Below are 25,773 nucleotides of genomic sequence, written 5' to 3' on the forward strand. Positions count from 1 at the left end.
GCGCCTTTCTCCGTCGGAAAATCTTTATAAAAGATGCCTTGAATTGTGTACGTTTCAAGCCATCTTTTATAAACGTAGAAATATTTTTATGTTTGTAAAAGACGGCTTGAAAAGTGCACAATTCAAGGCATCTTTTATAAAGCTTTGCCGACGGACAAAGCCACTTTGGGTTTTGTCCGTCCTCAACGCTTTATAAAAGATGCCTTGAATTGTTAACGTTTCAAGCCATCTTTGATAAACATAGAAATATGTTACAAATCTCTATGTTTATAAAAGGTGGCTTGAAAAATACACAAACCGGAGTAAGGTAAGCACACAAGTGGGCGTAACTTACTATGGTTTGTGCACTTTTCAAGCCACCTTTTATAAACATAGAAATATGTAACATTGCTACGTTTACACAAGAAGGCTTGAAAAGTACACAAACCATAGTAGTACCCATACCAATATATAAATGCTCACAAACATTTATATATTTGTTTGCGCACCTTACTATGATTTGTGCATGTTTTAGGCCACGCCCACAATGGAAGCCGTGCCCCCCCCCTCTCAATTTCTTACCCCACTTAAAACACTGCTCAGCAGGGGCTGAGGGCTGGCAACTATTGGCAGAGGAGGGGTGTAGAAGCCGGGCATTCGTTTAGGATCTGGGTTGGGTCCTGACTTACAGCTGATCTGCGGCAGCGGTGACACGCAAGCAGGGCTTTAAATGGGCCGGGGCAGAAGCCCAGCAGTTTCCAGTCAGAGTCGGCGCTACGCTACCATTAAGGAAGAAAAGACGTGATGTTGCCGGCTACAAGCCAAAGCACAGCCACCTGCAGGGTGTGTGTGCATCCTGGAAGGCCACCTTCACTCTGCCAACACTCCACTGCCAATACCTGTGCTCAAATAGGCGAGGCTTAAGAAACGAGAGTAATTTTGACCGTGCTCGACCCAATTTTCACCCAAAGCATTGCATGAACAAATGGACGGTGCCTCGCCCAAACTCCTCCAATCTTTTCAAAGCACGTGTTGCAAAAATTCACAAATGTCTGGGATTGGTGAATGTGGGCGACTTCTTTCTATAAGCCGCGTTGTCTTTGCTGCCCGGCTTTGTTTTTTTTTGTCCCTGTCCGACCCTGCGACAAGTTCTAACGTGGCGGAGGGACTTTTTAAAGTCCTGAAACTAATTCAGATTCCAGTAGCATTTTGTAGTATTTAAAGATAGCTTCAGCGTGGGAAGGCTCGCGGCTCTCCCAGCTCGTGGTTGCCAGCTAGTATGTGTGTGATAGAATGTGGAGACAGGTGACGTGAGAGAGACGGTTGAAAGAGGGATGTCGAGTGAGGTTGGAGGTTGCTGTGCGGGGCGCCGGATAAATGTAAGATAAGAAATTCGTATACAAATAAAGGACGTTCACAACCTTTGTTGTACGGCTGCATACATCAAATGGCGACGAGGATGCCGGCGCCCTGAGAACCCACGGGCCGAATCGGGTGAAACAACAACGTCAGCTGATTTATCGAGCTGTTAACTACGGAGAGCGGACGCTCCGAGCTTCTGTGCCACACGGCGCAGGCTTGTGCGGTGAAGGAGCAGACGCTCCGAACCAACGTGCTGACATTACGTTGGTTTGTGCTGAGAAACAGGTCGTATTTCATGAATTGTGCCCCGCCCCCGTGTGACAGGTTGTGTACATAGCACAGAGAGGGAAGCAGAAGAAAGGACCTATATAAATGTACAAGTCACATGATATGTTTGACATTGAGATAGAATGAGGAGTAGACAGTGATCCACTCTTCCTCCTCACAGTGCTTGAAGTTTAAATTTTTGAATTTAGCAATTTCTACAACTGTACAAGGTACAGCTGTATAACAAGAAAATACATTTAACATTCAAGGATGCTGCAAGGCATTAGTATACAACCGCCGGCAAGTTTCCTTCCAACTCCTGGTCAACCAGTGGTCCTGTGGTCAGAATGGAAAGAGTTCTGGTTAAATTACATTCAGGCTGTAGAACAGGAGGAACTCACATCCCGGAAAAAGAAGTTGCTACACGCATCGGGGTTGGAAGGCCAAAGGAAGTTCAGAGAATTGCCAGAATTAACTGTGGATGAAGCTGGTGACGCGGATGAACATGATAGAGCTATTAGGCAATTGGACAAATATTATGCTCCAGAAACCAATGTAGCTATAAACAGGTACAAGTTCTACACCAGAGTGCAGAAAGAACATGAGAGCATTGAAGAATATGTCTCTGCATTGAGAATACTGTCACGGACGTGCCAATTTGGCAATGGCATCACTTTGGACGAGTTAATCAGAGATCAAATCATTATCCACTCGAAAGATAATATTATTCATGATAGGCTATGGATGGTGGGCAACCCATCCCTACCAGAAACCATAGCCATAGCAAAGCGAGTGGAACACACTCAATTGTGTTCGAGAGAGATGAAAAACAAGAAAGAAGAAGCTGCACAGAGCATGCAGAAACATAGCCAAGGCAGCAAGGAGATGCAAGAAAAGGAAACCGAGGAGCAAGCTCAGGTGAATGTAATTCGACCTAAAGACAGAGGTGGGACAAATATTAAGAATAAAGAGAAAGGTGAAATTAATGCAGGACGAAACAACAGAATGAAGAATTTAGAGCAGAAAGGGAACTCATACAAAGGAAAGAACTGGATGAAGAATGAAACCAGGGTTCAAAATGATCAAAGGGTTCAGTATAACCAACAGAAGGAAGGAGACAGATGTTATAGTTGTGGCAGAACTGGCCATTATGCTTATGCTAAACAATGTCCTGCATTGGGACAAAAATGCGGAAATTGTGGAATAAGAGGCCATTTCGCTGTTATGTGTAGAAGGAGGAAGAAAGTCTCTGCCATAATGGAAGAAGAAGAAGAATCGGATGAAGAAAGAGTGTTTCTTATACGAGAACCACCTGATGGAGAATTTAAATGCCCGAGTTGTGAGGTATTCCTGGACAATTGGAAACTCAAGGTGAAGGTGGATAGTTGTTCTCCATGGACAATTATCACAGAGAAAACGTGGAAAAGTTTAGCAAAACGTGGCCTCAAAACCAAGATGGAAGTATCAGACATAATAAATCCTGGAGGATTTGAAGGATCCAGAATCAAGATGATTGGTTGGTTCTCGAGTATTATTCAATTCAGAGACAGACGATCTCAAGTAAAGATATATGTTGCTAAAAAAGGAGTAGATGTTTTGGGGTGGAGAGATCAAGCTGGACTGAGAATCAGGTTGGATCCATGCAACGAAGAGCAAGTTTTGGTTGTCAATAAGAGTCAAGCACGAGAAACTAAGGAAGTTAAGGAAAAGGAGCAAGGCAAAGCGGTAAAATTAGGATTGTTAAAAGATTTTTCACACAGAATACGACTCAAGAAAGGAGCGATACCTGTTAGGCACATGAAATCCAGACCCATTCCATTTGCCATCCCTGGAAAGGTGGAGCAGGAATTGATATTATTAGAAACTGAAGGAGTTATAGAAAAAATTGAGTCATCAGAGTGGGTGAGCCCTATTGTAATTGCAGTGAAGAAAAATGGAAAACCAAGGATTTGTGTGGATTTGAGAGATGTCAACAAGAACATTATAACAGATGTTTTTCCACTTCCCATCATTTCTGAGATGTTGAATCGCATTGACAATGCTGATGTATTTTCCACTTTGGACCTATCGAGCGCATATCATCAAATATCATTAACAGAAGACTGTAGAGACATTACAGCATTTGTTACACCTCATGGATTGTATCGTTACAAACGCATGCCATTTGGACTAGCGTCTGCAGCAGCAGTATTTCAAAGAATTATGACAAATGTGTTGAAAGGTCTGAGTGGAGTGATGGTATATCAAGATGACATAACAGTATTTGGCAAGGGGTCGGTGGAGCATGATGGGAGATTTAAGGAAGTGTTGAAAAGGTTGGAAGAAGTTGGGTTGAAAATTGAGATGAACAAATGCAAATTTGGGGTAGAGGAGGTAGAATATTTAGGACATGCAGTAAATGGTAAAGGTTACAAACCTAAAAGAGATGCATTAGATGCTATCAAGGAGTCACCAGAACCTAAAAACAAAGACGAACTAAGATCGTTTTTGGGTTTGTGTGAATATTACAACAGATTTGTGAAAAACTTTGCAAGTACAACGGAACCATTGAGGAAATTATTGAAAAAAGATGCAAAGTTTATGTGGAATGATGAATGTAGTGAAGCAGTCAGAAGTATAAAAGGAGGGATTTGCAATTCTGTAGAATTGGGAGGATTTGTTTATGGGAGACTCACCAAGATTACAGTGGATGCGAGTGGAAATGGTCTAGGAGCAGTGTTAACACAGATAGATGAAGATGCCAATGAAAAAACCATCAGTCATGCTTCGAGAGCAATCTCAGAAACAGAAGGCAGATATTCTGTAATCGAAAAGGAATTATTGGCATGTTCATGGTCAGTGAATTATTTTAGAAAATATTTATGGGGAAACAAGTTTGTAATTCAAACTGACCATAAACCGTTGATAGAAGTTCTCACAGTGAGAGGAATGTGTAAAGCATCTCCGAGATTAGCTAGACTCAGTTTAAAATTGCAGGATTACAATTTTTCTGTGAGGTATGTGCCGGGAAAGAGGAATATAATAGCCGATTATTCATCTAGATTGCCGTTAAAGAATAATGAAGCGAATGCAGATCCAGATGAAGAAATAGTAGCAGTTATTTTTGAAGTCACGTCCAAGGAGATGTGGATAGAAGAATTGGCTAAAGATGAGGAATTGCAAGATATAAGGAAGTACACCGAGTTTGGTTGGCCTGAAAAAAAAGTTATAAGCGAAGGTTGTAGGAAATATTGGGAGATTAGGGATGAATTGTCTATGGAAGATGGATTTTTAGTAAGAGGAGATAAGTTAATTCCGCCACACAAGTTTTGGAATGAACTTATTGAGAAGGCGCACCAAGGCCATCCTGGCATCACAGGCACTAAAAATAATGTGCGGTTGAAATACTGGTGGCCAGGCATGGATATCATGATTGAGAGGTTTATCAGGAATTGTTGGCCGTGTCAAAACAGTGATAAGAGTTGTAGGATTGTCAAGTCCAAACCAATTAGCATTGACAAAGGTGATGCGCCATGGGAGATGCTTGGAATTGACATCATCGGACCATATTTGAAATTGTTTGGAGAAAAAAAGTTCCTTATTGTGTTAGTGGATTATTACTCAGGTTGGGTAGAAGTCAAAGCAGTAAAGAAAATTGATACTTATGAGGTAACTAAGTTTTTAACGCAGATATGCAGAAGGGAAGGATTTCCTAAAATAATAGTAAGTGATAATGGAGTTCAGTTCAGAAGTAATGAAATGAAAGAATTTGCCAAGAGGACAGGCATTGAATGGAGGTTTTCGTCATTATAACACCCACAAACCAATGGGTTGGTGGAGAGACACAACCGTGTAATCGTAGAAGCAGTAGAATTGGCATTGAGTAACAATTTACCGGTTGATGAGGTTCTTAAGGAAAGGATATGGAGTACTAGGATGTCAGACAAAAGAGGAATGGAGGTATCACCTTTTGAATTAATGAGGGGGAGAGCTCCAAATACATTACTTAATCCTGAATGGGTTAATCAGAGGAAAGGAATGTGTACTGGGTCACAAAGTCAGGGGAAACATCAAGAATCACATAAATTAGGTAATATGCATGTTGAAAAGTATAAGTTGAAGATACTTCCGGGAGACCTTGTACGAATCAAATTTGGAAGGAATGTTAAGAAGGGAGACTCTAAATACAGCAGGCCTGTCAAGGTAATACAAGTGTTCAAGAGAGCAGTTAGAGTTGCAGGAGGATCTGTATGGAATATGGATAGGGTTAGTAAATGGATGTGGAAAGGCGACAAGCAGGGACACATGCAAGTCAAAGCAGAGAGGCCAGTAAGTGATATATTTGGTGATGAAAATATTCCAAATAGAAACGATGTTGTGGATGGTAGATTGGGAAGACATGCTGGTGAGGTTGTGGTTGAGCGACAACAAGGGGAGAGGGTGATTGGAAGCAGGAATGTACGCAATTCGAGAGAAAGGAGATTGCCGTTTTGGTCAAGGGATTATGACATGTAATATACTCGTTAATTATAGTCCTTCGCATTTTCTTTTGGTTCACATGCAGTGTAACTTACGCATTCACTATTATAGTAATATCATTCTTTAAGCATTCCATAATTGTGGCATTTTCTTAGGTTATATTAGTTTAGTTGATCTTAAGTTTCCTTATTCCTTAAAATGTTTAGGGGGGGGATGATGTAGTATTTAAAGATAGCTTCAGCGTGGGAAGGCTCGCGGCTCTCCCAGCTCGTGGTTGCCAGCTAGTAGGTGACGTCACGACAGGTGACGTGAGAGAGACGGTTGAAAGAGGGATGTCGAGTGAGGTTGGAGGTTGCTGTGCGGGGCACCAGATAAATGTAAGATAAGAAATTCGTATACAAATAAAGGACGTTCACAACCTTTGTTGTACGGCTGCATACATCACATTTGCTTCCATAAAAGCAGCATCCCAGACTTTAGGCGATAAGTGAACTGTGTTTTTCACAGAGCAACTAACACAACATCAAAATGATCTCTGCTTATTGGTCCCAGTCAGGCGTGGACTGGGAACCAAAGAGGCCCTGAGAATAATGTTCAAAGTGGCCCCATATTTACACATTTTCAGCAAGCCCAAGCCCTTTCCTATGGGAACATTTGGAAATAAAATAGGTTAGCACATAAAAGAGGCCTAGGGTGCAGAGGCCTACCGGGACATCTCCAGAGTTCCCTATAGGCCAGTCCACCCCTGGTCCCAGTAGGAGTACCTCTAGCTCTACTAACAATCGCCGCCGTCACTCTGGCACCCCTACAGACTGATTTATTGTTTACAACCACAGAAACACGATTACTGTTGGTTCACCTAATATCTCGAAACCATATAATCTGTGTTCTCCCTGGTCGTTTAAACCAATGTGAAAGACAATTAGCAAACCTTTCAAGGATCATTAATGCCTCGTTTGGATCTGGTATTGTTTCAATGCCCCTGAAAACAGAAGTAGTAAAACCACCTTTAATAAAATCTGCACTTGACCAATCAGAGCTGGCCCATGTTCACCCAATTTACCAATTGCCATACGTTAGCAAGAGCATCGTTTATAATAGGACACCTCAAAAGTCCACTAAATTGCTCCCTCCCCAAGTTCACTCACTCACTGATCACAGCAATGCCCCTTGCAGGGATCGGTGTTTGATCTGCAGGTCGAAGGTTCGAATCCCGGCAAGGCCAACTCAGCCTTCATCCTTCCAAGGTCGATAAACGAGCACCAATTTCTATTGGGTAACAATAGTAATGTATGTAAATATGTCCTATGTAAAGCGCTTTAGATTAAAGTGCTATGTAAAAACCACATTATTATGTTACTGATAAAATAAAAAAAAATAATCAGGATGGGAGATCCTATAAGCGGTTGTGTGATTCTGAACATATAAATGTATTTCAAACACACAGACTCTTTTCAATTTCACAGTTATTTTACAGAACTTTCGATAAGCACGAAAGTAAGTTGACAAAACGGACAGGTAGTGATTAAATACAGTGGAAATATCAAATGAATATCAACCTCTATAGTGTAGAGGTAACAAATCCACATAAAGGCACAGTTGCAAATGATAGTAGGACGGACCTACAGTTGAAGTGAGGTGCACCCGGGACAGAGAATAGTCCAGGGTATAATTAACACAAGGTGTACACAACAAAAACTACAGAACATACACAAAGGGGAGTTTTTTGCAGTTGTGTCACAGGAGATCGACACAGGTGTGTTTCGGCCATCTTGGGCTGGATTTGTGGCCTGGCTGGGTGTTGGCCTTCATCAGGATTGACACCTAATGTGGTGCTGTCCGTGAAATCTGTGGGTGAGATAGAGGCTTTTAGGATCTCGGGGTGTGGTTCAATATTTTAGGAATTAATAAATAATGGCTTAGTGGTGCCACACTGATACATTGAATAGTGTATCGATGTACAGCTTACCTGCTGCTGCATTAGCAGTTCAGTGCTGTGTTAGGACAATCCTCAATGTTTTTTGGATTGTAGGTGCGAAGTGCACTTCATGTTAGCCGTGGGTTCCTGGTTGCTAAATAAGTCGCAGGATCCCAAGGGCTGGAGCTGGGCCTGGATCGGTCCCAAAACTCGAGGAGAAAGCACAAGCCCAAAAAGGGCGTCAGTGCTATTTACAAGTTGGTGATATCTGGTGTGAGAGTTCCAGTTGTCGAATGGGAGGACCCACGAGGGGTCTGTGTATTCCATTGAACAAGCGGACCCAAAGGTGGGTGCTCATGGTGGTCAAGGTGGTCATGACCTAATGTGAAGTATGTGGAGAAAAACATCTCAGTGGATTGCACATGCTCAAGGTGGCAGGTCTAGTGAGAGCCACACTGTGGACTTGTCTCAGTTGTGTGAGAGATCAGTGATTGCCAGGAGAGAGTAGTGGCTATGTGCCACGGGTGTTAAAAAACATCTGGCACTGGTTTATAACATTGGTTAGCCAGGTCTACAAACTCTATTTAACAAATGATGGAGTCTATGAATTCTCTATGTGTTCGCACACATTGTGCGGTTTTGCTTGATTGTGGCTATTGATAACAGGCTAGTGATGACAAGTGAGCCAGGTCTACTAAACTCTATTATACAAGTGGTAGAGCCCATGAATTGCCAGCATCTATTGTATGAGTGCGTGTCCGCATACAACGTGCGTTTTAGCAAGGAAATAATTAATGGTGGCTTTGTGGCTATGTCCCCAGATGTGCTATTGCAGAAAGTGCTGCTACAGGGAGAGACGTGAGGGCATCGGTTCATTTGCGAAGAGACTTACCGCGAGTAGAATGGTACGCCTGTTACCACGGAGTCCACAGCTCGGAATGGTTGCTGTGGGGATCGGTTTCTGAACTCTGGCTAAAACCACGAAAACTGGGAATGGGCAGCCAATGGGTATGGCCAGGGTGCGTGTGCCTAAGCCAATCCCCAAAGGTTCACGTAGGCTGTGGAGGTCAGCCAATCCACGGGGAGAGAGGATTGAAAGTGAAACTCACCGCCTAGAGAAGCACGAACTACAATGGGCCCGATGAATCATGGGATGTGTGGTCCCGTGTTTGGAAACAGGATGATGGTGTGGAAATGTCATTTATCAAAAGACCACGTGGGCTGTGGAGGTCTGCCAATTCACGGGGAGCGGAGAGTGCAAGTACAACTAACCGCCTAAAGAGCCACGAACTACAAAGGGCCCGATGAATCATGGGATGTGTGGTCCCGTGTGAAAAGAAGTTCCAGATCGGAACAGGATGATGGTGCGTAACTGTCATTTCTGATGCGTTGCCATCAAAACGTGCGTAGAAGGTGTGTGGAAGTCTATCATGTAGAACACAGGACACATCTCAATGAAATGTCAGTTCTTACATCTTGCTCGGAACATAGTACATTCACATTGCATTTGTTAGAAATTGCAGTCTACATACGGGTGGTACAGATAAGGATTGCACAATAGGATTTGGTGTGGGCAGAACACTGCACGTGGTCTGGTGCCGCTCATGTTGTTGTCAAAATCATTTGTATAAGCAGAGACATTCATAGGTGAATCTACCACTGTCTGGATTGTTTGGACATGTAACCCCGCATTATTAATGGATGAACACAAGCTCTATGGCAAAAAGAGAGCCACTCATTTGCCTAGATACAGAGTGTTATGTGTGGTGTCCGATCTCATGTACAGAAGACATATTAGTGACTTTCATGTACTGGTCTGATGGTGTCCTCTACGGGTGAACATATATGTGTAAACAGACGAGACATTGCTCTAGTTAGGTGATGGGTACCCCATGTGACAAACCCGAAGGTAAGGAGGGCACCTAGATGCATGCTGGTTAAACCTCAAGGGTAAATGGTTGGATTCAGGCTGTGATCCGGGGTAGAACAGTGTATGGTGGCTAAAGGCTACTCCCAAAAGTGTTCCCACTCCACGGTGATGTTGAGGCCGCTGCGGACTGAGTTGAGTCTGTGGACCCATTTCTGCTCCAGTTTTATGAGGGCCAAGTTGATGTCGCCTCCACGTCGTTGTGGCTGTATTTGTTGCAAAACAGTCCAGGTAAATTGTTTGTGTGTATGGCCTTTTTTTCTGAAGTGTTCAACCAAGGGCTTGTCTTGTACTTGATTTTTGATGCAGGATCTATGTTCATTGATCCTCTGTTTCACTGGTCTAATGGTTTTTCCGATGTATACCAGATCGCACGGGCATTTGATGGCGTAGACAACATTTCTGCTTTCGCAATTGGTGTGATTGTTCATGTTCCAAGTGAAGTCCTTATGAGTGAAGGTTTTGCTGTTGGTAGTATAGCGTCAAGCGACGCATCGGCCGCAACTGTAATGTCCCTTCCCTGGTGGGAGATTCCACAAGGTGGCTGATGTTTTGGTCGGTTCCAAAAAGGTGTGAACCAAAGTGTCTTTGAGGTTTTTGTTTTTTCTGAATGCAAACAAGGGTTTTTTTGCTAGGCTGCCTTCATTCTTTATCAAATGCCAGTGTTTATTGATTGTGGTCTTGATTAGATTGCTCACTGGGTTGTACGTAGTGACACAGAAGGTCCTGTTGATGGGATCTTTGTTTTTGGTAGTCAGACAGATGGCGCGGTCGGTGTTCGCCGCTCTCTTCTTGGCCATCCTGATGGATTTTTTTGGGTAGCCCCTTTGTCCTAGACGCACATGCAGTTGTTTTGCATGTAGTTTCAAATTTTCCTTGCCTGTGCAATTCCTGCGGATTTGGAGAAATTGTCCGTAGGGGAGATTGTATTTTAATCCTTGGGGATGGTAGCTCAAGAAATGAAGCAGACTGTTCCTGTCGGTCGATTTCTTGAAGAGTTCGGTTTTCAGCTGGTCTCCGGAGTGATAAATATGCAAACCGAGGAAATTGATGGCTTGAAAATCCCAATCTATAGCAAACTTGATGTGAGGGTTTTGTAGATTGAGCCAGCGGTGAAATTCCAGTAGTGCATCCTTACTTCCTTGCCAGATCAGGAGTTCGTCGTCGATATATCGACGCCAGATTTTAATGTGTGTCCTGTAGGGATTGTTGTTATGATAGACGTTGTCCTCCTCATACTGGGCCATATAGAGGTTGGCTACATCCGGGACGAAGGTCGTCCCCATGCTGACGCCTTTGATTTGTTGGTACATCTGTTGTCCAAACAGAAAAACGTTTTCTCCCATGGCAATGCAAATGCACTCGAGGATGAAGTTTGTTGGAGTGGTTGTCATATCTGTCCTCCTCTCAAGGCAGGTGGCAAGTGCTTGTAGACCTTCTAGTTGGGGGATGGAGGTGTATAGCGCCTCAACGTTCATTGTGAGGAGGATTAAGTCCATGGTTAGATGCAGTGTCCAAAACCTTCATGGTTTCTGTGCTGTCCTTGATGTAGGATGCCACTTTGCCAACAAATGGTTTCATGAAGTAGTCGGTATACAAAGACAAGGGTTCAAGGAGAGAGTCATGCGGACAAAATTGGTTGTCCTGGTGGTTTGGTGGCATGTTTATGTATTTTAGGTAAAATGTAGAATGCTGGAGTCCTGGTGTGTGCCTTGTTCAAGAAGATACATTCATCAGTGCAGATCCATCCTTCTTCTTCGGCGTGCTTAGTGAGACTGCTGATTTATTCTTGTAAACGTGGTGTAGGGTCTCGATTGAGCTTCTTGCATGATGTGTCATCGTCTAGAAGGCGTTGGCACTCTTTGTTGTAGTCTTCGGTGTCCATGACCACAATGCCACCGCCCTTATCTGCTGGTTTGATGGTTATGGTTTTGTCCTGGTTAAGGTTGCCGAGGGATTGGCTTTCTTCCTTGTTTAGATTGTCTTGGTAAAAGTTTTTTTGTGTCAAACCGCTGGTGATGGTTTTCATGACTATTTTTTCGAAAGTGTCAAACTCCCCGGGGGTTGGTGTGGGGGGGAGGAATAAAGTTGGATTTGGGTTTTAGGCCCGTCATGTTGTCTGCTGGTTTATCTGGTTGTGGGCCCATGATGTTGCCACTGTCTTGTTTTTCTGGTAGATAAAACTTGAAAAAGTATTTCAGTCTCAGAGTGCGTAAGAATGTCCTCAGTTCGGCCTCTGTCTTGAAAGGATCTGCCTTGGTAGCAGGTACAAATGATAGTCCTATTTCTAGGAGGGACTGTTCTGCTTGGTTTAGTGTTCTTGATGGTAGATTAAAAATAGGGATGGATGCTAGGGCTAATTGGAGTACCATTGGCGCGTCCTCATGTATTGGCCCTAGTGTTGGTTTTAATGAATTATTAATAAATTGAAAACGTTTTGTATTAAATTAGATCTGTGTTTGGTTCTAGAATATGTGTTTGAACACTGTAAAGAAATATATCCATTGTGCTTTGATGCATTAATGATTTAGTATGCTACCTATGTAAAAGCACCTCCAACCCTACCTCTAACTGGTATAGCGAGGGGTAATCTTTTTCTCATTTTCTTATATAGTATACTTTGTTCAATGTTTGCATGAATTCTGTGGGCAACCTCAGCCATGCTCGCGGGATGTCTATTAAGATGCGCACTGATGACACCCAGGTGGACCTCCGAGTGGGTGCTGGTGCAGCAGCTGGATCTTTCCATCAATGCACGGAGGATGTCCCCAAATCATGAACTCTAGTCCCTTCAAGTTTAGCCCTGAAAAACAGAGGAGGCGCTGAGTGGTCCTACGACTTTATTAGCCAATCATTAATGGTAACACGTGCTAATCAACCACATGCACGGGCTAGTGGGGACTTAACCTCAACCTGGACCCAGGACTTGTGGCCGGAGTCCTTGCACGAAAGTCGCCATCTGTTTCTCAGGTATGCAATCTTGGGAGCCCTGATGCATTCAGACTTACCAATCAGAGCTCTGCTTAGTGGGGGGGCCCTCTCCTGCTGTTTCTGTCAAGGGAGACTCAGCATCTTCTAGATCGTTTCTTTTTTCTCACTCAAAGTTCACTTGGGACGAGCATTTATAGCGTGTCACATAGACAAGTATAATGTAGGTTACCCGTGGCCTCCTACCAAAGTAACAAAGAAACTGCAAAGAGTGCAACATGCAGCAACCCGCCGCCATCCCCTGAAACTCTGATATAGAGAGCAGCACATATCTCCATCTCTGGCCGCCTCTGGAGGAAAGTTACAATCAAGGTTTATTTTTTTATTTATTGCATTTGATAATACACCCGAACCCGGGGGTGTCACGGCGTAGGTTACAAGCATACTTTTAGACTTATTGGTTACATAGACAACACGGTAAGACGATGAGCATTGTGAAACTTGGCAAAATGATGCAATGGTTCAGGACCGAGAGGTTGGAGGCCAAGCAAAGGTACATTGTACATACATGGTTCAGCTTGAAGGTTATACACCTTCTGAAGGGCTCTGCTCTTCCCTGGAACCAGTCTAGTAGGTATGTCCTCTCAAGATCCCGACGTTCTCTAGCTCCAAGCCGATCAGCAATCCCTGCACTTACATCTGTTCGATGGGGAGCCAAGCTCTCTCCGTGACAGCAGCTAGCATTGGGAGCAGTATTCCATTGGATATAACGACAGCGACCGACCATCTGCCATTCGGCGGAAACATTTACATGGTCCCTGTTTCAAAGGTAATCTGAAAACCTTTATAAATGACAACATGGCGTGGCTGCCCATAGGCCATCTGTTCGATTATTTGTGTGTCTTATTCTTGCACTCTATGCATCAGCATAGCACCCTATACCATATCGCCAGCCTATACATCACCACCCTTATCAAAGAGATATCATCATTAGCATTAATCATTGCAGAATTGACTAATCTAAGGACATATCCAAGGAGCCAATCGGGGCGTAAAGAGCAAGAGGTGCTGGCAAAGGCCTACTCATCTGCACCTGCCCTCTCTAGAATGGATCCTAGTAGACCTCGGAGACACCGCGTCTGGGTGTAGGGCCTGTAGTGTCACCAGTAGACTGATGACACTTGCATTCATGTTCCCTTCCAAGACAGCCATAGCGCATGAGATGATGCCCAGGGCTGTCCGATCACTACAGATGGAACTCGTTCTTACGGCATCAGAAACCTCATGGTCAGAAGGACTGCGGGCTGCTGTGCTTTACTCAAGGCCAAGGACTCAAGTGCACACACTTTGCAATCTGCTTGACCACAGACTGAACATACATGCTACTGTCAGGACATGGGTTCCACTTTTGAACCTGTGGGATCTAAGGGCTTTGCACTATGTTGTGGCGGCTTCATACCGACAGTAACTATTCTATGGCCTTTTTGACATGTGTGGACCATAACTCCCCTGTATGTAGAGCTCCAAGTGGTGCAGAACACGGCTCTCAGATTCTGATGTTTCCACTCAGTCTGGTGTCACGGCATCAACATGTAGGCAGGCAGGAATTATCAGGCAATACCCATGAAGTTCCTCGGAGGGAGTGGTAGGCTGGCAACCCAGCACATGCAGACACAAAAGGGAGCGGCAGATGGGGCAGAGGTGGTCCGAATGAGTGGTGTGTCTGCCTTCTGCACCTGTTACAGAGCAGGAGGGAGATGAGGGGGTGGAAGATTAGAGGTGGTGAGAGTGTGATCTCTCCATCCCTTCAGATGAAAAATAGTGGCCTCATCTGGGCCATAAGTCTGGGAAACGGAGCATTGGCTGAAGAAGGAGCAACCGGATGAACTCGATCTGGCTTCTTGTGTGGGGGATGAGTAGCGGCAGCTGGAGTGCGGTGTCCAGAACCACATTGCTTAATTGAGCCTGCCAAGGCAGGCTTCAATCACCTTCTGGGGAAGGATATCCGCCTACCTACCTGCTGGCACCCATTTACTTCATCCCATTGGCCCATATTTTTTTTTGCCCTATCCTCTGCCCCTTCTAGTAGTGGGATAACAGGGTCATGCCCCAGCTTCTGTCATGGCTGGAATCCGCTTCCAGATGCGTGTTTCTTTTGTGCTCTCCCACCGCAGCATCCACTCAATGTCTTTGTTTTTTTTCTGACTGTAACTGTCCTTGTCCTTTTGGTACGCCGTGAATCCTTTTCTAAAATAAACATTACATAAAGTGTGGAACTCACTTTTTCAGGGCTGGAGAATGTTTTTTTCTGACCTCTGAAAAACATAGTTTTGCGGCCTAGCTGTCCACATACTTAAACACCTCCATTATCACCTCAACAGTCTTTAGAACGCAGCTATACCCCATGTAAATCGACCTAGCTGCACGCATAATCCCATTCACAAACTCCACCTCCGCCAGAATGTAGCTTCCCAAGTCCACTTCGCCTTGCTGCACACATTTTACTGATTTCAACAACCACCACACCATGCCTAGCAGTAGAATGCAGCTACACACCACTTAATCCGTCTTGGCTGCACACATACCGAGTGCACCCAAGCACGATTTACTACACTACTCTCTCCTCTGACCTGGACTAAGGTGCTATGGAATCATACCAATGGTAAAAGGCGTTATACAAATGCCCAATAACATAACTAACAGCACATGAAGAAAGTTGCACTTTTTGTGAGTCTGTCATGAAAGATGTTGAGCCGGCTTGGTGGAAAATCTAGTTTGTCTGAAAGTCCCTTAGGAGGTGCACCGCCCAGATACATTGGGAGACGTGTGCTTCCCCGATTGTTATCTGTCGTGGCCCACCCTGGGATTGGCAAATCGCCTGCCTGTGCGTGTGCCGACTCAGTGAGTGAACACATTAGTGGCATCTCAAGTAAGACTGGGCGGAGGGCTCCAGCACACGGAAGGACATGCGAACAAAAGAGAAGGTGTCCATTAATTCAGGGAACCGCCTTGGGTGTGAAGGAAACTTGTGTTTGTGCCATACGTGCTGTACTTTGTGTATATGTGAGGGCGCCTCGTGTCGCAGTCCTATGTGCTGTGCCTGTTCTGTACACAAGGTAAGCCCAGAAAGCCACTTTTGCTATTGCACCTGTTCTCTGTTCGAGAGTAACTCCCACCAGCCATTGATTCTGACCAATTTCTCGGGTAAACAGGTCACTCCCTGCTCCCTTGGTACATCGTTCACTTTCGCTGGCAAATAGACAACTTCCTGCATCTCTGGATAAATATATCACCCACCTGCTTCACATGGAGAATAGGTCACTTCCTGCTTGCCTTATTTATTTATTTTATTTTATTGATTGGACATTTGTATGGCGCCTATACACAGGTGTTTCCAGGTGCCACAAGACAAGATGGGTGATATCCGCAAAACACAGCTGAGTTGAGAGGAACGAGATATAAAAGGCTGGTCCAATGTAAAGCGCTAGAGGCTCCACCAATCTCACAGGGTTAGCCCAAAAATAACTTTGAAAAAGTCACTCTCTGCTTCCCCTGGTGAGTAGGTCACTCTCTACATCCCCTAGTGAGTAGGTCACTCCATGTTTCTTCCATTGAGAAGGTCACTCTCTGCGTCCCCTAGTGAGCAGGTCAATCCCTGCTACCCCCATTGAGTAGGTCATTCTATGCGTCCACTAGTGAGTAGGTCACTCCATGTTTCCTCCATTGAGTCGGTCACTCTCTGCATCCCCTAGTAAGCAGGTCACTCCCTGCTTCCCCTGGCGAATAGGTCACTCTCTGCGTCCCCCAGTGAGCAGGTCACTCCCTGCTACCCCCATTGAGTAGGTAATTCTCTACATCCCCTAGTGAGTAGGTCACTCCATGTTTCCTCCATTGAGTAGGTCACTCTCTGGCAGGTCACTCCCTGATTCCCATGGTGAGTAGGTCACTCTCTGCGTCCCCTGTGAGTAGGTAACTCCCTGCTTCCCCCATTGAGTAGGTCAATGTCTGCATCCCCTAGTGAGTTGGCTACTCCCTGCTTCTCCCATTGAGTAGGTCACTGCGTTCCTTAGTGAGCAGGTCACTCCCTGCTTCCCCGATTGAGTAGGTCACTCTCTGTGTCCCATAGTGAGCAGGTCACTCCCTTCTTCCCCGGTTATGTAGGTCACTCTCTGCGTCCCCTAGTGAGTTGGCTACTCCCTGCTTCTCCCATTGAGTAGGTCACTGCGTTCCTTAGTGAGCTGGTCACTCCCTGCTTCCCCGATTGAGTAGGTCACTCTCTGTGTCCCATAGTGAGCAGGTCACTCCCTGCTTCCCCGGTTATGTAGGTCACTCTCTGCGTCCCCTAGTGAACAGGTCACTCCCTGCTTCCCCTGTTGAGTAGATGACTCTCTGCATCCTCTAGTGGGTGGATTACTCCATGCTTCCCTTGGCTGCTTTCCATAGAGAATAGGTCACTCCCTGATTCCTGTATTAAATATGTCACTGCCTGATTCCTCTGGCGAGGTCACGCCTTGCTTCCCCCGATGAGTAGGTCACTCTCTGGGTCCCCTAGTGAGTAGGTTACTCCATGCTTCTTTTGGTGACTAGGACACTCCCTGCTTTCCATAGAGAATAGGTCACTCCCTGATTCCTATATTAAATATGTCACTGCCTGATTCCTCTGGCGAGGTCACGCCTTGCTTCCCCCGTTGAGTAGGTCACTCTCTGGGTCCCCTAGTGAGTAGGTTACTCCATGCTTCTTTTGGTGACTAGGACACTCCCTGCTTTCCATAGAGAATAGGTCACTCCCTGATTCCTATAGTAAATATGTCACTCCCTGATTCCTCTCGCGAGGTCACTCTCTGCTTCCTCCATTGAGTAGGTCACTCTCTGCATCCCCTAGTCAGTAGGTTACTCCATGTTTCCTTTGGTGAGTAGAACATTCCCTGCTTTCCATACAGAATATGTCACTCTCTGATTCCCCTGGTTAGTGGTGAGAAAGGTATCCAAGAGAGTGTCCTGCCCTCAATAAAATTGCTAATAGTTCATAACACAGGCCACACTCTGTTGTTTGGATATGTTGTCACTTTATATGTCTGCGTTCATGCAGCAGCCTTTCTTTTCTATAACTAACTCAATGGTTATCAAGGTAGTGGCCTTGAAAGGATGAAAGGTGGAATAGGCGCTAATCGGATTTGAAGTCATAACCTTAGCGTTGCACACAGATTTCTGCAGCTAGACCACTAGTCCAGTCAACTGGGCTCATGTGCTGAGGAAGCGTGACTTGTGTTTGGCAGCTAAAGTAAGAAGCCTGCCATATTCTCACTCAATGGTATGGATTCATACTGTCGGTCTAAATGAGGAAAATGTAAGCATTTATAATGTTACTTTTTGTTTGCAGATATTAGCATAATAATAATGTATTTATCATATAGCGCTACACACCCATAGGTCTCAGAGAGCTGAAATAACAGAAGACATTATTTTCCCACAGAGAAGTACGCAATTTATCGACCTCAGAAGGATGAAAGGCTGTGCACAGATAACAGGGGTAAGTGCTTAGCTCACTGTGCTATCTGACGGGGTACAACGTGGTGACAACAAAATATGTTTCTGTTATATCCTATGGATTGTTAATTATCGGTCCTAGTGGACACGGGATTGGGGTCCCCGGCCCCCTTTTAACATTAGTTGGACATTGCTGTTTCTATTTCATACAATGCTTGGTTTTTGCATGCTCAAACATATGTACTGTTTAGGTGCAACGAGGGATGGTGCAGAGAGGGATGCAGGAGAAGATGTGGATGGTGGCCGCATGGTTACAAAAGCACAGGCAAGTTTACTGGAGGGATAGACGAGGCCCGAAGCTCAATAGATGAGCTTCAGGAAGATGCTAGATCATCTGCACAGGGTTAATGAGGCCATCCATGCAGGTAGTTACAAGAGGCGAGCATGTGATGCAGGTGTAGCCACATGTTTTGTTCTAAGCTGGCAAATCATTGGAATGAACCAAGGCTGTGGGTGGAGGCTGAAGGGTGTGAAGGTGTGGACTGAGTAGTGGTTGTCGAACAAGGAGCCGACAGCCTGGTTAGCCATTGAAGGCCTGCTCGATATAACAGGCCTGGAGTGGGGAAATAACAAGGAGCAATAACCTGACCTCAGAGAGGTTGGGAGCAAGAGGTGGGGGTAGATGGAACGAGGAACAGAAACATTGAAGCAGTGGAGAACGGGTTATATAGAGACAGATCAATAGAAAAGGCTAGTAGATGTGAGGTTTTAAGATGGAAAGACATGGTCAAGGGAGTTGCCTTGAGTGTGAGTAGGTATTTTATGGAGGGAGGCCAGAGGGTGGTCGGACAGAAGAGAGTCAAGCATGAGTTGGTGGGAGCAGGATAGATTTATGAGGTTCCATTCTTCCATAATACCCATAGAGGATTTCACAGGACTGGAGTGATAAAGGAGGTCGAGGTTAAGAAAGAAAGAGTTGGGGGGAAGGGCCATGTAGAGCAGGAGAATAGTGAGAAGAGTAGATGCACAGAGTTGGGTTGCATTGTACTTTGAGCAACATGGCAGAAAGCCGGATGGCAGAAGTTGGAGGAGTTTGGGGGGCAAATGTATCACTGGTTGGCTGGCCTTTGTTAATACCAACGGTTTAATCTGAGATATGTAATTGGCGAGGGTGCATGTGCAGTTCATGTCTATGTGTGCTTCCTTACAGAGCTGCCGGAGAATCAAGAGAAGGGCAAAGGGCGCCCCAGGAACTGAAGCACCGTGGGTCGGCCTCAAGAAGGGCCACCCTGAAAACAAGCAAGCCAGCACCAAAGAGCGGGTTATAAGAAAGTGTGACCCTCCAAATCGCGACTCTTGAGTTTTGTTCTCTCCTGAAGACAGGCCTAGTGCAAGGGGAAAGGAGATACTTATTCCAGCGCATCCTCCAGACAGACCCTCCCTGACATCCTCTTTGTTGTTCTTTCACCAGATCTATGGACTCTTCATATGATCTCTGTGCTCTGCCCTGTTTAAACCTCTCCCATTAATGGTGGCACCCACCGGGAAGTTCTCATGGCTTCCTTCGACTCCTCTAAAGTCATCATTAATGTCTGCCTTAATGGCACCATCATGGTCAAAGGCCCTCAGGCTAATCTCCTCCTCTTTCACAGGCACTTCCCTTACCTCATCAATTTCCTTTTATCTCCTGCTGTCCCCTCCTCTCCCCCTTGGCTACTGTACCCTCTCTTTCCTCCTCCTCTGCCCCACTTCAGGCTCCTTCTCCTCCGCAGGGCGTACCTCTGATTCATACTCCTCCCCTGAAGGTCTTTAAGGCTGGCAACCTTCTTCATCTTGCCACTCTCAACTCTTTATCTGCTGTCAAACACTCCTCTGACATCTGCCACCTCCTTGAAGAACTTGACCTCGATGTCCTCGGTCTTACCGAGACATGGTTTATGGCCAGCTCTGTCACGAGCTTTGACAGTCTCCTCCCTGATGGCTAAAAGATCCTCTCCACACCTAGATCCTCTCGGCAGAGGGGGTGTAGTCGTGATCTTTCCTGAGTGGATTCCTGCCTCTATCATTCCCACTCAGACTTACTCCTCTTTTGAATGCCTTGTCTGCAGGCTCTCTTTCTCTCCTCATCATTCTCTTACTGTGGCTACTATCTACCGGCCTCCTGGCCAAATCAGCTAATTTCTCTCTGAGTGGGCAGACCTCTCCTCCTCCCTCCTAGCCTCAACCACTCAACTCCATATCCATCTAGACTCTTCTTGTTCATCCTCTGTGCTCTTCTGTGAACTCTGTGACTCCCTCTCCCTTTCTATCCTCCCCTCTGACCCGACTCACTCTGCAGGGCACACACTTGATGTCTTGATCTCCTTTTACCGCCCCCTCTACATCCCTCTGACCACTGCTCTCTCCCAGAGCGATCACTCCCTCCTCTCCTCTCATCTCTCCCTCTCTTCCCCCTGGGCAAGCTTACCCCAACACTGCCACCTACATTCTCAGACATCCAGCCCATGAAGCGTGTGTCATTGGAGACTTTTGCCACCACCTTCTCTCCCCACCTCCACCTCTGGCTGACTCACATCCTGACACAGCCATGTCTCTGCTCTACTCTTCTATTTGTGATACTCTTGATGCTCTTACCCTTGTCATGAGGATCCGCTTGAAGTCCAAAGCCAAATGCAATTCTTGGTACGACTCTGACCTAGCTACACTTAAACATAAGTGTAGGGCGGCTGAGAGGAAATGGAGGGCTTCTTGTTCATCCTCTGACAAACTGGCCTGTTGCCTGCTTCAAAGGCAATACCGACTCTCTGTCCACACCAAGACGAGAGCCCACATCCAAGCCTGTGTCTCTGCGGCATCTAATAACTCGGCCCAACTCTTTGAAATCTGCAAGGAGCTGGCCAGTATCTACCCCTCCTTTCGCCCCACAGGCTCTTTGCAATGCCATTGCCTCTCACTTCATCTCAAAAGCCCAGGACATCCTATCTACCCTCTCTTCCCCTCCTCTCCCTTCTCCTTCTGTGAATGCTGGCCCTCCTTCAGCCACCCCTCGAACCCCTTTCTCGCTCTTTCCTCTTTTCTCCCCTGATGAGGTCGCTAAACAAGTCTGATCTATGAAAGCCTTGTCAAAACAGGTTCTTCCCTGTTCCTCAAAAACCATCAAGGACCACATTGACACCCTTGCTCCGGTCCTTGCCGATTTCTGCAACCTCTCCTTTGCCTCAGGAGCATTCCCCTCCCCTTTGAAGCACTCTCTTGTGCATCCTCTTCTCAAGAAACCCATAGCTGATCCTTCTTGCCTGGCTAGCACCCAATTTCCATTACTCCTTTTCTGGGCAAACTCCTGGAAAAGCTGGCCATCTCTCAGCTTAACCTTTGGTCTGATTCCGGTCAATATAAGGTCTTATCCCTGGGCGAGTCCTTTACTTTTGATTAGATTATTTCCAGTTGTCAGGATGCATGAACACCTTTATTGTGACCGATATAATAAACTACAGTCTTAGTTTCTCCAAGCTGTGCCCTGTTGCAGTGCACCAACTGCAAGTATTTCCAATATGTCTTTAAATTAGACTTCAGTGAAGCATGATTTCTTTACCAATGTATTAAATACATTTTTCTTCATTGATTATTTTCACATTCATGCAATTTTTTATAACTTTTCCCATAATCATATATGCACATCTTAATCCCTTCTCTCTACACGTGTTTCCCCATGGTCAGTTTCCCATGGTGGCTCTGTAGAGAATCCTGTTTTCCGCTATAATTTCCTTTTTTGCTTAGCTTCTGTTCCTATATGTCGTCTCTGTATTTATAGTGTTCTGTTACCTTTACAACATGCATATATGAATATAATCACATGGAGGAAAGATGAATGTGAAAATAATCAATGAAGATGAAGAAAATACAGGGCACAGCTTGGAGATACTTTGTTCTGATTCTGTTGGCTGTCTCCATGACCATCAGTCTGGCTTTAGAGCTGCCAGAAGCATGGGAATTGCTCTCCTGAACATCTGTGAAGATCTGCTCTCCAATCTTGACTCTAACATTCCCTCTGTCCTTATCCTACTCAATCTCTCTTCTGCCTTCGACACGGTCAACCATACCATCCTGCTCAATCGTCTCTGTGACAACCTGGGTATCACCGATCAGGCTCTGGCTCCTCGTTCCTCTCTGATCGACCCTCCCAGGTCCAACTTGGTCCTTCCTTATATCCCTATATCCCTTTCTACCTGTGGTGTTCCCCAGGGGTCTAACCTCTTGCCCTGGCTGTTCAACCAATAAATGGCAACTCTCACCCATTGCATTGCCTTTTTCTGCTCCAATTTCCAGTGCTATGCTAACGACACTGAACTCATTTTCAGGCTTCGCTCGGCCACCTCCTCTCATTCTCTCATCTCCGACTGCCGATCTGCCATTCAGGATTGTTGTGCCACCAACGATCTCTGCCTGAATGCCGGCAAGATGGAGATCCTCCTCATCAGCACACCTTCACCCTCCTCTCACTCTCTGCCCGTCCTCCCTTGGCCCTCCTCCTACCCCCACCTGGGGGGCTAAGAACCTTGGGGTCATCTTTGCTTCCACACTTTCCCTCTCTGCCCACATCTCTGATGTCTCTAAAAAAGTTAAACTTCCTACAGCACGTCCTCAGAGGTACTCTGCCTTTCCTTTCCTTCCCCCAGAAGCTCACTTTCTCCCGAGTTCTGGTTCTCTCTAGGCTGGACTATTGTAACAGTCTCTTTCTAAATCTACCTGCGTCTACTCTCCGCCCTTTACAACTCATCCAGAACAGGACTGCAAGACTTGTCCTTGGCTTCAAGCCCTGGTATCGTATCTCTCCAGCCCGGAAATCTCTCCACTGGTACCCAGTGGATGCAAGGATTAAATTCAAAACCCTCTGCATTGTCCACAAGGCTTTCTGGGGCCTGGGTCTAAAATACCTTCAGCTATCCCTCCGCAAATACCACCTCCTCACAAGCTCTTCGCTCCTCTACATCTAACTCCCTCAGGGTCAGTCGTTTTTCAAAGAAACAAGCTGGGGGTAGATCTCTATCTTCGGCTGGTGCCTCCCTCTGGAACAACCTCCCTGCCACTCTGAAAATTGAGGAGAACCATCTCCGGTTCCAGAAGCACCTCAAGACCTTCCTCTTTGCTTCTGCCTTTGCCCCTCCTCTCACCTCCTGATCTTCTCTCTCTCTGCACCGTGCACCTGGCCTACCCTCTGTCTTCCGGGCCCAGGTTCCTGCTCACCCTGCCACCCACCCGCATTGCCTCTGGTCAATCTCTTGAACTGGGGTCTGTATCTGTAACAATACAGTCCCACCTTTTTTCCTGCACTTATCAGATATACCCTGTCTGCTGCCTTGAACCCGGCACTTGCCACTTGCTGGCGGCACTACCACTGCTTATTGCTTTTTATTATTTATTTCTTTTATTATTTATCTGTTTTTCTTTGCTACGCACTTTCCACTTCTCCCCCCTTCCATGCACGTTTCTCCCATGTACTTACTTGCACGTTCTCAATGTCACTGGGCCTAGTAAAATCGTTGTTTTTTGCTCTCCCTTTTTCCCCTCCCTTGCCTCGTCGCGCTCTGAAACACTTGCGTACGAGCGCGATACAAATAAAATATCATTCATTCATATAAACAGCCACACCAAGAACTCAGTTTGCCTACACCAAATGGAAAAGAGATTAGGCGAGCCCCCCTATGTTCCGGTGAGACATCAGCTGACATAAAATGACTGTCACTCTAGGCATAGATGTTGGGTGTAGAGCTTGGCAGCCCCAGTGGTGGTTATCTGAGAAACCCGACCATGAAGAGGTACAGTAGGGTGACCAGACGTCCGGGTTTTCCCGGGACAGTCCGGGGAAATCACCTGACGTCCCGGGGTCCCGGGAGTTTTTTTAGTTTATAAATCCCGTCCGGGGTTTTGATTACAGACCTTTTTGCCGTTTTTTTTTTGCCGGGCCCCGATTTCGAAATCCCGAAATCGGGTCCCGGCGCAACTTTTCCTGTGAGAATGGGCCCCCATTTCCTCCCCCTTCCCCTACCCAGCGCTCTCCTCCAATGCGAGGAGTGTGCCTGTTAGCACACCCCCTCCATGACCCCCGCAACGGGCCAACGAAATAGAAGTAGGACTAAAGTCGAATGTGTATTTTCTTTAGTCCTACTTCTATTTCCATAGACCGTCCGGGTTTTTTTTTTAGAAAATCTGGTCACCCTAGGTACAGGCACTGAGTTTCGTCAACAATTGATGGTTGACCTCCCCTAATTTCAGTGCTCCTCTCTGGATCACATAGAATGTAGGCTGACTTCTCACCACAGACAGCCTTTCCCTGCAAATGCTTAGCAATTTTCTATAATCCCCCACAGCAGCCGCAGCTACTGGGGAGCAGTGTGGACCCGCAGGTGCTGCATCCTTCAATCCATATGAACGTGCCTTAATGCGCGCTTCCAAATCACTACATAAACGTTGGCTAGTTTCGAAATTCTTATGTTTAGTCAGCAGGCCTGAGTTTTAATCCCAGCTTCCTTCTTGAACAAATGTGTGATCCTGAGCAAATCACTGTATGCCCCCCCCCATTGACCATATTGCCATATCGGACAGAATTGGGGTGTGCAGAAACAGACTACCACCCCCACCCCTACAATACAAAGCGCTATTTTAATGAATCTGGACGGTGAAGCAGCTTTTCGTTGTAGCACTGCAGGTGTTTTTTGGGTATAATCTCATTTCATCGACAGTCATTCTCACGACTGCCTTTTAAAGGAGTACAAAATTATGAAAAAGGTTATCAAAATGTTTTGGGGTGGGAAAGGGTAGATACGGGGTTGGGGGTCGGGAATAGTTAAAAATAGGTGGGTTGGGGGAGTTTGGGGAGGAAAAATAACTGACGATGAAAGAACATCGATGAAAGAACATAGAACCGTTTTTTGGGGTACATGCAAATAGGAGGAGGGAGGGCATTCTTACCTGCGACGTGGAGGATGGAGAGGAGCACGGCCAGCAGTAAAGCCTTCATGGTACCCCTTGATGATGTCTGCCGCTTGGACCCCAATATCTCCACCCGGCGTGGGCTCCAGAAACCGATGGCACGGGGAGAACCCGACGAGTCTGAAGAGGTGAAGCTCCGAGAAGAAAGAGATCTTGGGGCAACAACAAGTCTGACTTGAACAGGCGAAGCACCTGTTGCAAGTCCTTGGGCGGTGCAATGACATCACTCCGTGTTCCCAGATCAGGGCGACGGTGCTTAAGACCCAGAGGCAAAGGCATGTTAGAACCTGCAGGATTGGGCCATCCACTCTCGGGCTTGTTCCAAATTGCTTCAGACGATACCTCGGTTGAATGTGGCATTTCTGATTGGAGAAGGGCCGAGGCCTCCAATCCTATTGGATCAATTTATTTTATGTATTGGTTTTCCAAAGCGTGAACCACTTCAGGGGGCACCAGA

General features: G+C 45.9%; 1 protein-coding gene across 2 annotated transcripts in view; it reads right to left on the bottom strand.

Annotated features, from left to right (window-relative positions):
- LOC138529997 (urokinase plasminogen activator surface receptor-like) overlaps nt 1-25,529 on the bottom strand; it is a 91,117-nt gene extending 65,588 nt beyond the window's left edge. Inside the window, exon 1 of one of the 2 annotated variants that reach the window (XM_069640876.1) lies at nt 25,296-25,529. In XM_069640876.1, coding sequence (XP_069496977.1) covers nt 25,296-25,344 — 49 coding nt within the window. In that variant the 5' untranslated portion in view covers nt 25,345-25,529. The remainder of the gene's footprint in view (nt 1-25,295) is intronic. The other variant, XM_069640875.1, reaches the window with a different exon arrangement.
- Nucleotides 25,530-25,773: the final 244 nt, after the last annotated feature.

Source organism: Ambystoma mexicanum, chromosome 1q (genome assembly GCF_040938575.1).
Source record: "Ambystoma mexicanum isolate Mex_15411 chromosome 1q, UKY_AmexF1_1, whole genome shotgun sequence".
In the NCBI taxonomy this organism is placed as follows: Eukaryota; Metazoa; Chordata; class Amphibia; order Caudata; family Ambystomatidae; genus Ambystoma; species Ambystoma mexicanum.